The sequence below is a fragment of the Aristolochia californica genome, unplaced genomic scaffold, assembly GCF_029961685.1.
Source record: "Aristolochia californica isolate CCGP_79_NKW_82.1479 unplaced genomic scaffold, dmAriCali1.0.hap1 SCAF_9, whole genome shotgun sequence".
Taxonomy (NCBI): domain Eukaryota; kingdom Viridiplantae; phylum Streptophyta; class Magnoliopsida; order Piperales; family Aristolochiaceae; genus Aristolochia; species Aristolochia californica.
In genome coordinates, this window is record NW_027182290.1 from 4,436,884 (window position 1) to 4,451,601 (window position 14,718).

Below are 14,718 nucleotides of genomic sequence, written 5' to 3' on the forward strand. Positions count from 1 at the left end.
TGCGGAGGGAAAGTGGATTACAATGTGAAGTACTATCCATGTGGAAAGTGAGAGGGAATGTAAAGTATTTGTTTGTGTTAGTGTGCATAATTGAAAGTGTAGTGTAAAGTACTTATTGTATGTATAATATAAAATATAGTGTAAAGTATTTGTTTGTGTTAGTGTGCATAATTGAAAGTGCAGTGTAAAGTACTTGTTATATGTACAATATAACATATAGTGTAAAATACTTGATTGTGTTAGTGTGTACAATGGAAAGTGTGGTGTAAAGTGCACATAAATTATTTATTAAATAAAATATTTTGATATATCTGACTTTCAAAAAATTAAATTAATATTAGTTAATACATTTCACTTACGTTGCGCACTAACAGGGTCTATAAGTGATTTAACGTTTAGTATTAGAATATATTAATATTATTACTTAATAATTATAGTTTATTATAAATTAATACAATAATTATGTGCGACTAGGATAAATTATTAAAAATAAATAATAACACAAATGAATATAATAAATAAATAAAATATTTTTTAATAACATAAGATATATTTTAACATTAAAAACCACTAATTTAATACAATAATAAAAAAATATAATAAATAAATATATATTGATCAATAACATAATATATTTTTATCTATTATTAATTAATAATATATTGTCACAAAATTTAAAACCATTGCTTTAATTAATTATAGCAATGGGATAATTAAACCAAAACAATTTATCAAATATTTATTTTAACAATATTTTAATTATGACTATTAAATCACTAATTTAATGTAGTAATTATAAAATAAATTCATTTTCTTAACTTAGGAAAAATTAAACCATCGTCTTCCTCACGGCACGCACCGTCTTCCTCAGTGGCGGGAAACTATGGCGGTGGGCCAACAGGCAACGAAGACGGAGACAAATGGCCAACGGGCAACGAAGACAGAGGCGGTGCTCCGCTTGTACGCGGAGAGGGAGAAGAGAGGGAGGCCGAGAGGCTCTGCAATAGAGGTTCGACCTCCTGTGCTCTACAACGGAGGTCGAGAGGGAAAGGAGAGGGAGGTCGAGAGAGAAGAGAAGTTGAAGTTCGCACAACAGAGGGCAATTGAAATTGCCAAAGGTCGCAAGCGAGCGAGAGAGAAAAAAAAATTTCTCCGAAACCCTCGTTCGACATAGCCTCCTTCCCAACAGCCCGAGCCCGAGATGTAATTGACCGATGGTAAGTGAATTCACAGCTCGACCCCCATGAATTCACTTGCCATTGCTTTATGCCTAAAATGGTGAGAAGCGAAATACATCTGTGTTTAACTTTCCCCCTGCACACTGCGCACTAACAAGGCCTAAGTATATCTTTGACAACAAAGAGAAATAAACTTTGAAAAACTATTTATAAATAGAGGAAATACATGATAAGTTGATTAATTTTTAAATATTATACAAACATCATTGTCATCAGTTTAACATTAGAAATAAAGAATTAAGCTTTACTTGTACTTGTCATTAAGAATTAAGAATTGACCTGGTTCTCTGGTTAACATCAAAGTAATCAACATTAACTGCTAATGCATCAAATTGGTAACCCCTTGTATGAAGAATGTAGTTTCTCTAGTGCATTTGATATTGTATTAATGATAGAAATCTTATAACCTATGTTTCGAACATGAGAAAAGCAAGCCAGAGGAAGAAGCTACGACAGAAGAGTCCAACTTTGTAGATAATGCAAAGGTGATGCAAATCCGAGCAGGATCGCCCAAAAAATGGTTTTAACGATCGAGGAGACTCTATACTGTTGGGTGTTGGGATATCCCTAATTGCATCATCTTCATGACTCATTGTTTGTGTGACTCGTCACTGTCCCAGCGGCAATAGAATTTCCAACTACTATAGCCAATTTTTCATATAGTGGAGAACCTTCCCGCCTATACTTATAGGCTTCTCTATGCGCCTACATGAAAAGTTATCGTTTAAAATACTAAAAATCCTGATTAATAAAGCAAGAAACATAACATTTTATGTTACATTTACAAACTTTTATGTAGTCTTGCCACACTATCTTACTTGCAGTGACTTTCTGGGTTGTTGGATCCCACCCAAAACCGCTAGTGTTGAGGCATGTACTCACGATCAGATATATTTTTTTCCAAGTCCTCATGAGTTTTTTCAACTGTTCTATTGTCTTTTGGTTCATTGTGTCCAAATTAAACATACAGACACAATCGTTGAAAACTTCATGATTCCAAACTCCATTGGGTAATTTGTTACCCAAATTAACTTGCTCAATGAGCAAATCAAACATTTTACTGTCTTCGTCACACGTCCATATGTTGTATGCTCTCTTTATAGTGTCATCCATACTGTCTTTACCTTTCCTCCTTCCAGCCATCTAAAACTCATAACAAATAGACAATGAATCAAAAATAAAGGAGCGGGGGAGAAGAAAAAAAAAATAAGAGGGGGAGGGGAGGGGGGTGTGGTAAGAGATTTTCTAGCGAGAAGTGGAGGGATTTTAGTGTTAATGTGAGTTTTGGATTTAGATCTAGATACTTACTGGATCAAGACCTATGCATTCCAATTTTGGATACAGAATTATATGAGATGTAAAATTTGATCCCATAATTTACATTTAGTTTTTGATCAGATTCGGGTCCGATCTGTTTGCATCTCTCTCTCTCTCTCTCTCTCTCTCTCTCTCTCTCTCTCTCTCTCTCTTTCTCTCTTTTATACATTTTGCTGATTTTCATTTCAATCATTTTTGCCTCTTGGAAATGAAGACAGGGGCTGGGGTGGTGGACCCCTCTCCTTCCTCTTCGATTTACAGAGAATCAACACATTCTAACAGTTTAGAATTTCAATACAAATTTTTTGATAGTCATATGTTGGCTTATCAATAAATTTTTTGCTTTGTTCCACAAGTAAACTCACTTTTACTGTAAATACTTGCTTCCCAAACAAAATTACTTCCAGATCACTTGTTTTTGACTTGCCAAATTCAACAATTAACCTTCTTCTAAAATTACTAGTGTTACACTTCAACGATCTTTCTACAGCCATGGATGGCTTCAAAAAAAAATTTGCTCTGAATCTCTGATTGACAAGCAAACTCATTTACACAGCAAATGAAGCATCGGTACTTATATGGTAAACAAAAGTTACCACAGCGAAACTTCTTATTCCCTATTCAGTCAAGCCAACCGTGGACGAGGACTAGGGTATTGCAAATGAGAGACATACCCCATATACGCTTAACTATGTAAAATATATTGTTTTTATTAAATACTAATAATATTTTTTAATAGCTAATGCTCTAAACAAAGACATATAATGACCAATTAACAATCGATTTACAGGAGTAAATTTTTACCCTACTTTCTTCCAAATCGAGTCGGAGAGGTTGCAGAGAGGGGAGAGAAGTGACCGACAGTTGTTGGTGTTGGGGATGACGATAGGAAGAGAGTCAAGCGCTGGGAAGAGGCTGCAAAGGGGGCGATTGAAATCGCCGTAAGTCGGTCGCGAGCAAGAGAGAAATTTTTTTTCTCTGAAACCCTCGTTCGACAGAACCTTTCTTCCCGACAACCCGAGCTCTGAAGTCACTTTCCCTCCTGTTATGCCTAAAACGAGGAAATTGAAATATATTTGTATTTTACTCTCCTTGGCACTTACGTTGGATACTAACTACTTTTGGCATACTTAAGCTAGGCACTAACAGGGCCTACATTTCGAACTTGAGAAAAGAAAGCCCGAGGAAGAAGCTACCGCAGAAGAGTCCAACTTTGTAGATAATGCAAAGGTGATGCAGATCCAGGCAGGATCGCCCAAAAAATGGTTTTAACGATCGAGGAAACAAGGAAAAAGGAGTAATTGGTAGATCCACTCGGAAAATGGCAGAAACATACGGATTACCTTAATTTCTTTCGTCTCTTACCATTAACAATCAGTTGTTTATTAAAATATATTACAGTAACAAATTGCAGTCCTCGAAAACAAAATTCACGGTCACACAATGGAGCAGGGACCGTTTCTCTACCCATATCCAAGTCCCATCATCCCCGATACGTATCGGAATTTTGCCATACCCGATGTCGCATATATTTGATGATTCAGGGTTACCGTATTGGCCGAGGCATCCGATACGCATCGGAAATTCGAGACACGCCCATCACTTGTGATTATCGCCTGGGTTCTTGGTTAGAGATGCAACGCCAGCCGCGTTGCGGCTTGCTGCACTTCACTGCTTTCGACACCCCACGACCCATTCCCTCCTTAACGGAAAAAAAACCCAGAAATTTGTTTGGGTTTTGGTTATCTCCACACAGTTGAGAAGCTTTTCTTCCTTCCCAAGTTCTTGGGATGGAAAGCGGTTACCGTACATCTCAATATTTACGGGGCTACCACCTGGGCTTTATAGTCCGAATCCCAATTCGTCCCTGCTTTACTCCAGGGAAGTTTGTACAAAAAACTCATCCGAGCTCCGGCTTTAGGGGTTTGGAGAGACCTAGACTTTTCTTCTGTTGCTCCCGACTGTCTCCTGGAAAGATGCCTCTGCTTGGCGATTGTTTCAGGTTGGTTTTATCTTCTTCTTGGGTTTGAAATTATTAATCTCAAGTTAAAAAATTGAAATTTCGGTTCCAGCACACTTTCACTTACCCGGGCTTGTCTTTTCCTTTTAAGAATGAGTAGAGACGCAATGGAAAACGGATTAGCTGCAATCTGAATGACTCTCTCGCTTGAACTTGATTACTGTGATTTTTTCTTTTTAATCTTTGCTTTGGATTACATATTATTAAGAATTAGCTTTTGTTTTTCCTCCTTTTCTAACGAGTAGTAGAACGAGCTTGAACAATGTGGTTAGAAACCCGAATCAGTTGACATTTTAGAAATTAACATTTTTACATGCTTGCGACTTTGCGGAGGCTGCATGTCTGCTCAGTAAGGCGTGTGGAGGATCTTTTCAGTTTGGCTCCTGAGCAAAACGAACTTTCAGAAATCCAAACAAGAAAAAGAATAACGTTTTCTTCAATTCCTTTAAGTTTGTAAAGATAAACGGAAGGAATTCGTGTGAGCTGCATGTGGGCCTGTACGGCACTTCTATTATCTCTGGAACTCCATCATTTGGCTTGGAGAAGGTGATGGTTCACACCCTCATTCAATTATTTTACGACAGACATATGCTTTTGTCTGTTTCATGCATGGTGGATACTTGCATAGATCCTTTAGTTCTGCTGTTTTTCCAATTTGATGCAGAACCTACCTTTATAAGCGATAGCTGAATGTTTTTCCCATATATGGCTCGCTTGCGTTCAATGTTACTAGGTGTCAAAGATAGAACTGGAGGTTAACAAATTTGCTTATGTCAATGCCATGGGAAACGAGACCATCTATATCAGCTCATTAACAAATTTGTTTATTGTAATGAGCTTGCGATTGAACAGTGGATGGTTAGTGCAAATAATGGCTACTTGTAGTTTTAACCGCTGTTCTTGAAAAATCTTGCTGAACATGTTTTAGGTGTCGCTGATGGGTATGCATTGCTAATAGGTATCCAAAGCAAGCTTTCTGCAGGAAATTCTAATTTGGATTTTGGATCAAAACTTTGTTTGTGTTATTGCTATAGTCTGGGGATGGGGAGTGCTTATGAGCTTTTATATCTTCTGGCTCTTTTTGGTGTTTGAATATTGCAATAGCTATTATGTAGCTTTTATAATTTACGTTTTGTTGCTCTCACAGTCGTTTTTTGTCAATTATTACCAATTTGTTTTTGCTTCTCAAACAAGCCATTTTGAAAAAGATCTAATGATAAAGACGACTGTCCAAGAGATATGCAGATGCCATACCTCTGTCTGTACTTCATGATTGAGATCCTTCTTTTGCAACACTTTAAGATGTATCAATTGTGTATATGTCTCTGTAGCCATTCTTTTTTGTCTTGTGCTTAAATATCTGACTTTTTTATTTTTATTTTGGAAAGTCAACAAGAGGATGATCAAGAGTTTCATTCTGCTGAACCGTGCCAGGTGACAGGTTCAATCTGATTCCCATCTCGTATATATTTGTTTTCTTCCCCTTTTCGTGGGAATCATTTTATATTTCTCCGTCTTATGTTGGATCATCTTTGTTGTCCTCATTGCCCTAGACTCAACTATGGGCCTTTCTCTGTACTGCTTTATCATTTAGTATATCTATTGCTAGGTTTGCCTTTTTTACCTATTCTTTGCACTGCATCAGTCATCCATGGGTGACATTAATAAAAGTCCATTTCTTGCTAATCCCTGGTCTGACATTAAAAAACCCTTGTAACCACTTCATTGAAAATTCACAAAGCATCTAAAGTGACTATAAATCTTCTCTTTTAGTAGTGCTCCTCCTAATTGTTGTTTGAGAGGTATGTTTCTCATATCTTCTTTCTCTCTTATTAGAAGAAGTATCATACACTCAGCTTATATGTCTTCTTGTCTTTCTTTGATGCATTGAAATTCTATGATTAAGTATTGTGAATGGGATGACTGATTCCCTAGCTAAGGAAGGTATCTCTAGGCAACATCTTGTTGTGGGCAACTCTCTCTTCATATTTGAGTTGTCCCACTATTTTTTCTATTTCCTCCTCTTGATGTTAATTTCTCCTTTTGGGAGGAGTTCCATTTAATGATTGTCATTGCTATAAAAAAGATTAAATGTTTTTCTAATTCCTTTTTTTTATGTTTGTACTAACTATAGATGGTATAATTAGTCATTGATAACCCCCTTTTATTGAGCCTATTATCATATTTTATTTTAAATTTATTTATAATTATTTTGATTTTCCTTCCTTTTTTGTGATAAAAGATTTTGGCTGCCAACTACTCACACTCTACTTGTAATTGATAGATAGTGTATCAACTCATTTAAAGTGGAAGCAATGTTATAAGTTTCAAAACTGTGGATCACAAACTATATATCTGTCTGAAACAATAGCTTGAAATTTGTTTAAGAATAATAGGAATGCAAGCTGTATGTGTTTCAAAAGGTAATTCTTAATCTGTTTGTATGGCCCAGTTTTTGAAGCTTCTTTCATATTGAATTTTTTGGGGGGATTAGTGAGGTTGGATTTTGAAAGCAGAAAATTAATTGAATTTTTATATTTATGGACTTATAAAATCCTATGATTTTTTATAGATTTCAAAAGTTGGTGTTAATCGGATTCAATTGATTTCAAAGATTTCAGAAGTTAGGCATTAGCGAGATATGGTGGATTTAAAATTTTAAATCATTAATGATATTAAATCAAGTGGATTTGATTACATAAATTAATAATAATAATTAAAAAAAGCAAATGATACTATGAATTAAATATTTATAAATTTTAAGAATTTATGAATTAAATAACATAAGTTGTAAATGTGTAGATTTTTATAGATTAAGTTCATTTATATTTTGTTTAAGTAAATAAATTAAGTTGTGCGTATTTTGTTTAAATAATATAACTAATTTTATAATTAATTAATTAAATATCTAGATATGTTATTAAAGTAACTGTTTAATTTATTATTGATTTACATAAATAACATATTTGTTTCGGTTATATATTTTTAATTAGTTATCATATTTTTAAATGAATGAATTATTAATATATGCAACCAAGGCAATGTTATAAAAACGCAACTGGTTGGTTGAACAGAGTTTATCAGGTCCCTCATCCACATCATATTTTTGTTAGACTTGGATTGAGTTAAAACCTAGTTGACTATGCTAGGTTTGCCATTCAACCCATGAATCAGCTAACTAGGCCTGGTCAGTTTGGTTACTTGTGGAGCAGGGGAAATTCTTCCCTCTCTTTCAGCACTAGCAGGGCAGCCGCCCCTCTGCTCTCACATTTCTTATGCTGGCGATCGTAGATAGTGGGAGGGGTGGGGACTTCTCTTTTTGTATGCCAAAAATAGGGAGAGGGGCGCCAGGAACTTGACATTTCAACTCACTGTGATCCATGATATTCGAGGCACTTGCTACTGTATCTCCCAGTTGGTAGCTGGCATCTTCTTGCTTGAGTGGCATCTCCAAGCACACTATATAAGGCTTCAGATGGAATAAATTCTTAAACGCCATCGTCGCTTATCGCCCTCATGCCCTCAATCTTAGCCCTCATCCAGTGGCCCCTCCCTAATCCACCCCTCACACAACTCCACTCACTTCCACCACCACCACTGCCACTCACTCTCGCTAGCCACGAACCACCGCCCTCATCAAACCCAAATCACCGCCCTTATCAAATTTAAACTACTGCCCCCTTATCAAACCCAAACCGCCACCTCTTATCAAAACCAGAACACACCACATGGCCTCCCCACAACAACCGTCCAATGAAAACACATGACAAGCCCCCATCACCGCCACCACACCAGTCAATTCCAACCATACACCTCTGTCTCACAACTCTCTCTCACCACCCTCATTTTTCTACCAAACTACAATCAGACACCTACACCCCCTCCCACCCACCATAAACATTGATCCATCCATCAAGATTGTGAGAGTTGCGGCCTTGCAAAACTGCCTCAGTAGATCAACTTTCTCATCAAATGCTGAAGCAAACACGGTCCAAGTGTGGATCATGGCTCATTGACTCTCCTTTTCCACCTGAAATCTCTTTCTTAGGAGATAATAGGTGGCTCATTGCCATTAAGAATCAAGAAATTCTGCAGCAAATCCTGAGTTGCGAGATGTATTCCTCAGGGACTTCCTGATAGAACCTTTGAGCTGGGAGAAGAGTGAAGGGTAGATTGAGTGGAGAAGAGAAGAGAAAATAAGAAGCAGAGAGAGAGGACTCATGAGGAGAGAAGTGATTTGGGAAGAGAGAGAGCTAGTGAGGAGAGAAGAAAAGAGGGCAGCGAGGAGCCAAAATGAGAGAGCACGAGTTGGAGAGAGGAAAAGAGAACAAGAAGGAAAAAAAAGGGCTTTAGGCATATCCAACCCATACTCATGCTCTTCTATTTATAACTTTTGCAACTACATCACAAGGAAACTTCAATTTTAACTAGGACTCTTAAGAATTATGAACTCCTAAGACTATACTTTGCAATTACAACATATTAGGACTCTTAAGAGTTATGGACTCCTAAGACTCGAACTTGTTAAGACTCTATATCTCTTGCAAATATATTAAAAGGGAAACTTCTACTTCAACTAGGACTGTAATAAGCAACTTTAACTAAGACTCTATAGCTTTCTCTACTTTAACTTGGACTCCAATAAGCACCTCTTAGAGTTGCCTAAAATATCCTTGGAGGCTGGCACCTCCTAGGACTTAATAAAAATAAGTGTTGCCCTTTGGCCTTGCTTGGGGATCACTGTTACATTTCAGAGAAAAAGAAAAGAGGTACTTCATCACTTAAAACCTTTCCTGACTGTTCTGGACACTAACATGAATCCTTCTTCAAATCGCTCTTATTTTTTGGCTAGTCCCATTACTAGTTTGGGATTCTTATCGGCTTTCAAAAAAACGGCATGTTTATTAAAAGAAAAGGTTAATTCCTTTATGCCCCTTGAATGCGATATAATTACCAATTTCGCTTGGGTAAATGCACACATGTGCAATTTCATACAAAATAAAAGCACAGATGGAGCAGGGGATGAGACCAGGGGACTGTGGGGCCAAATTTATTTTTTTGTAATTTTCAGAAGGGATTTTGTGTCTTTTAATATACCAAAATTAACAGAAGTTAGGAGAGGGGTACATCGATAATTTTATTAATTTTAATTAACCTCCAAAAGGATTGGCCATCTTCAGGTCTTTTTTCACTGCCTTCATCTATGTTACATATGCATTCTCTATTTTATGTTGGTCCTCAAGTTTCCTTTGATCATCCACTCTTGAATTATGCATCGCTTGGTCTTCTTCAAGCTGTCCGGACTACCTCAAACGACTCTCACCTTTTATCTTTGTAATGATGCTATATAATGTCTCTGGTACATTTTTTCTTAATTTTCTATTTTCTAGTTTTATTGCATATCCACCTCAATATTCTCATATCTATCTACATTCAACATTTACTGCATAAGGCACAGATGCTTGAACACCCATCATGCAGAATATCGGCAACCGTTTTTCTTGCCTTTGACACCCCTATCTCCAGTCAATTGTCCAGCATTTAAGAATGTTTGACATCATTACACAATCCATTCTTTTGAATCTTGGTACTAAATCATTATAAATATCATCGAGGAGACTAAGTTATGATCCGTGATTGAATCTATCTACTAACTTTCTTGTTTCTCATACATTATCTGAAGATCTGATGATATCTAGTTGTTCACATTTTAGAGATAGTGCAGAATGAAAGTTTTATAACTTTCCATTGCTAAAGTTTCTATATGCCCCTCTTCTGTAGTCTATGTGTTGTCTTTAGTGCATGGAGCTTAATGAATGTTAATAATCATCTCTCTCAGTCTTCATCAGTGTATATCATTTCTTTTGTCAATATCTTAGCATGTTTCTTGATTAATTTTTTAGGAGGTGTAGTGGCATTGGGTAAGTTTGATGCCCTTCACATTGGTCATCGAGAGCTTGCAATACAAGCATCTAAGGCTGGGAGTCCATATCTCCTTTCCTTCGTGGGAATGGCAGAAGTTCTTGGTTGGGAGCAGAGGTACTGAAGCTGTTGATGCCCTAGTAAATGCTATAATCTGCTTTTCTTCTTTTGTTGTTTGATATGCATAATCTATGCTGGAGAACTTTGCATCAAGGTATGTGTAGGAGTATCTTTATGCTTACATGTCCGTTCTTTTCCTAGATTTCTTAGATATCATTTTAGAACTTGCTAGACCTGGTGCAGTCATTCTTGTTGACTTTTATAAATTTACCAGAAGTATTTATCAGTTAACTGAAGGCATCTTTTTGCATTTATATGTGTAGTTCCTATAAATTTGTTAAAATCAAGTTTCTTTAGGAAGTTTTACGAGTCTATGCTATGTATCATAGTCCATCTTTTATGTTTCATACTGAGTGTTACTCCACATGTAACAGCTATTGTTACTTTGGATATTTCAGCTATTAGTATCACCTTGACAACCTTGGATGCTTTCTGATAGTGAGAGGTATTTAAAATGGGTGTTCTATGGTTCAATCTTAATCAACATTTGCTAGTTCTTGATGTCTATCTTGTCTGTGATGTTGAACAAATAGTGATTGCTCAATTTGTGCAATTCTTACTCTCTTAAAGTGCTTGATTGAAAGAGAACTTCTATAGATGAGGGGGACTGTAAAACATTCACGTGCAATAAGTTATTGCATCCGATTCATTAAATACTTAATTTGAGGAGATTGTGGATATATGTCAGCCTTTGACCACTTGATGGGTACATGTTTCTCATAGCACTAGCCATCTGGCTAATTCCTCGGCTAGGCAGGGCATTTCCTTATAACATCTTTGCATTGGAGATTCTTTATTTTTTTTGAGAAAGTTGAAGATTGTTTTTACTGCCTTTTTAATTTATGTTATTCTATTTTCTTGTTGGAAACATTTGATGTTCCTCCCTTTAAGGAATTGTTGTATATATTCTGTATAAACCTTTTTATTTTCAAAATCTCATTGCTTACAAATTTTCCAAAAATTTCTTTGCAACTACATTAATATTGTACGGCAATTAATATGGAGAGCACATTTAGCATGGAATCATCTCCAGATTACTGGTGGCTGCACCAAGTATTTTTTCTCTTGGATGAGTAACATTTACACTGTTGCTAAACATTTCTTTGCAACTACATTAATATTGTACGGCAATTAATATGGAGAGCACATTTAGCATGGAATCATCTCCAGATTACTGGTGGCTGCACCAAGCATTTTTTCTCTTGGATGAGTAGCATTTACACTGTTGCTTTTTTTCTTTATATTTACTAGATTATTAGTCCATTTTATCATTTGTTTATTAAATATTTATAGATCAAATGGACATCAAACAAACAGGAGGGGGGGGGGGGGGGGGGGCATGTGTCGAAGATGCAGAAATGGAATCTAAAAGTTTCTACAGCTGAATATATTAGACTTAGTAACTGTCCCTCCTTTTTAGGTACAAATGCTAGTTGATCCTCAAAGAATGCATTTAAAAAAAAAGGCTATCGAATCCTTAAAAAGATTTTTTTGGGTGTAATGCATTTATGGATTTATACATATATATGCCATCTATTGTACAGTTTCTAGCCAATTTCAACAACTGCAAATCATGCATGCTGTTTGGAGACATGGGTAGAGTTGAATTATCAATTTACTAAAATGGATCTTGACCTTGATTGCTGCAGCCAATTAGGTGGATGAAAATTTGTTTATTAAGAAAAAACGATAAGGAGAGAACCCTGTAAATGGCTGATAAGTGTCTAAATCTCTCATCCATTATCCTCTCAATCACTGGTGCTAGTCTCCCAAAGCTTGGAAAGATGCTTCTCTCATGTTGCATTGGGCATATAATATGGGGATTATGGAAAGAAAGAAACAGGAGAAAATTCTAATTTAAACCTCCCACCACCAACGGGCCATTTCAAGCTAAATTTCGATGGGAGCGCTCTTGGCTGCCTTGTGTTAGGAATTCGACACCCTAATTCCAAACTAACGAGAGCAATAATAATAAATGCAAAAAAAAAGGGAAAAACAAGCATGGAAAAGCACAACAAGACTTATAGAGGTTCGCCTCAAGGTGAGACTACGTCCTGTCTTTCGCCGCTACTGTAATCCACTATAAAGATGAAATATTTTACAAGAGAAATCGCACACATACAGGTGTTTCTCTCTAACCTCTCGGGCTGCAACTCGAGATGCTCCTAAGATTAAGATCATCAAACCCTAATTGCGGCGCCCCCCAATTTAAAGAGAAAGCTGGGGCAACCGCATTACAAGAGTGAAATTCCCAAACTTCCCCCCTTCCAACCCCCTCGACGACCTAACTACGAAGGTCGATCCACGACCAACTCAGCGTAAGGCGTTAATTAGGCTCCACAACTTAACACCCTAGTCCTGCGGGTTATGGAGGAGTTATTAACGATGCAAACATTTATCTCTTTTTCTCCTTTACGGGGCCAATGGAGTCTCCAACTTCACAACAGCAGAACTCTCTGGATTACTGAACGGAATTAAAGTATTTATTAGCCGGCTCATGGGTCCCCTTTACATCGAAGGGGACTCAAAGACTGTCATTGATTGGTGTGCAAAATCTATCAGACCTTCATGGCATCATTGGGATATGTATTCAGAAATTTGTAATTTAATTTCTTCTTTAAATTGTAATTGGAAGCACATTCCTCGCTCTGCCAATCATTTGGCAAATATTCAGGCTAAGACGGGTATTTCACCCCAACACCTTGTTGTGGAGGAAGACCCTCTTAGCTAGGTTTGTTTGTACTCTTCACTTTCTTTAATAGTTTATACACCTCGTTTAAAAAAAAAAGTGTCTAACTTCTTTTCTTAACTTTAGTTTCAACTGTTTGATGTAGCTTGATCTCAAGTTCTTAAATCTAACCAGATAGTGCCACCAAGATCTCATCCCACAAAACTCTACTGAACTTCTTAATGAAAGCTTAAATTTTTAGCCATATGCAGTGGCCAGATTCTTATCTAGGTACTTCTGTGGTAGTTTGAAATTTAGTGCAGTCATTCACACTAATTGAAAATCAGTGTCTCCTACAAGAACCATGATAAATTTGAGACTTGATTCTTCATACAGATCCCCTATAGTTGCAAAATGTGACCGGGAACGTGTCCTAGCCTTGTGGGCTCCATGCTGTGGAAATATTATCCCAGTTGAATATCAGATTGAGTTTTCGAATGTGAGACATCTGTCTCCTCGGCAATTTGTTAAGAGGTTATCAAATGAGCTTGGAGTAAGTGGTGTTGTGGCAGGTATAGAACATCACGTTGCTAGAGTTTTTTTTTCCTTCTCTTTATCAGAGTATTAATGTGCTACTGTTGTAGGGGAAAACTATCGGTTTGGGTACAAAGCGTCAGGCGATGCATCAGAGTTGGTGAGGCTCTGTGAAGAGTATGGATTGGGTGCCTATATTGTTAGTTCGGTGGATAGAAGACAAATCTCCTCCAAAACTGGAAGTAATAGCGATGGTTTGAGGGAAAGTGAACAGGTATCTTCAACGCGCGTTCGCCATGCTCTTGCCATTGGAGATATGGAATATGTGTCACAGCTTTTGGGGAGGTCCCATCGTCTAGTGTTTGCTGTGGACTCAAAGTTTCTTATTACTGGAAATAGGGTTTCAGCTCCAAAATCATGTTTGTTGAACCAACCTCCCAGAGATGGGCAGTATGAAAGCTACCTTGCGGTAGCTGGTAATGTCTGTGTGGAACATTGCAAAGTTACAATTGATACCACACACGTCCATATTGAATTTCGTGGTGATGTGAACTTTCATGTCCTGGAGCTGTTTCGGAATTGTCATGTAATGGGTATTGAATTTGGTCACTCTAGATGAGATTGGGATGATGGATATAGGCAGTAACCTGCCATTTCTTCCTTGAGGTCTGCATCACAGCAGGAGGTTGCAGGGACAAAGAAAGCCATAGATGATCCAGTTAAATGCCTTGCTGATTATCATTTGTCCCTTGTAATTTAATTCTTTCCTCGCCCCGCCATGATATGTTTTTGTCTGCTGCAGCTAAAGATCCATTGAAAGGCTCATCATAAGGGTGGCCTAACTCAATAGTTGAGTCATCGCCAGTATCTGCTCATGTTGGCAATGAGAACTTAAAAAG

General features: G+C 37.1%; 1 protein-coding gene across 1 annotated transcript; it reads left to right on the forward strand.

Annotated features, from left to right (window-relative positions):
• The first annotated feature begins 4,168 nt into the window (after positions 1-4,168).
• Positions 4,169-14,666, forward strand: LOC137941980 (FAD synthetase 1, chloroplastic-like). Its single transcript, XM_068787631.1, has 5 exons — positions 4,169-4,557; positions 5,964-6,016; positions 10,479-10,614; positions 13,682-13,857; positions 13,930-14,666. Exons 1-5 carry the CDS (start codon positions 4,346-4,348, stop codon positions 14,436-14,438), a joined length of 1,086 nt encoding a protein of 361 aa, XP_068643732.1. The 5' UTR covers positions 4,169-4,345; the 3' UTR covers positions 14,439-14,666.
• Positions 14,667-14,718: the final 52 nt, after the last annotated feature.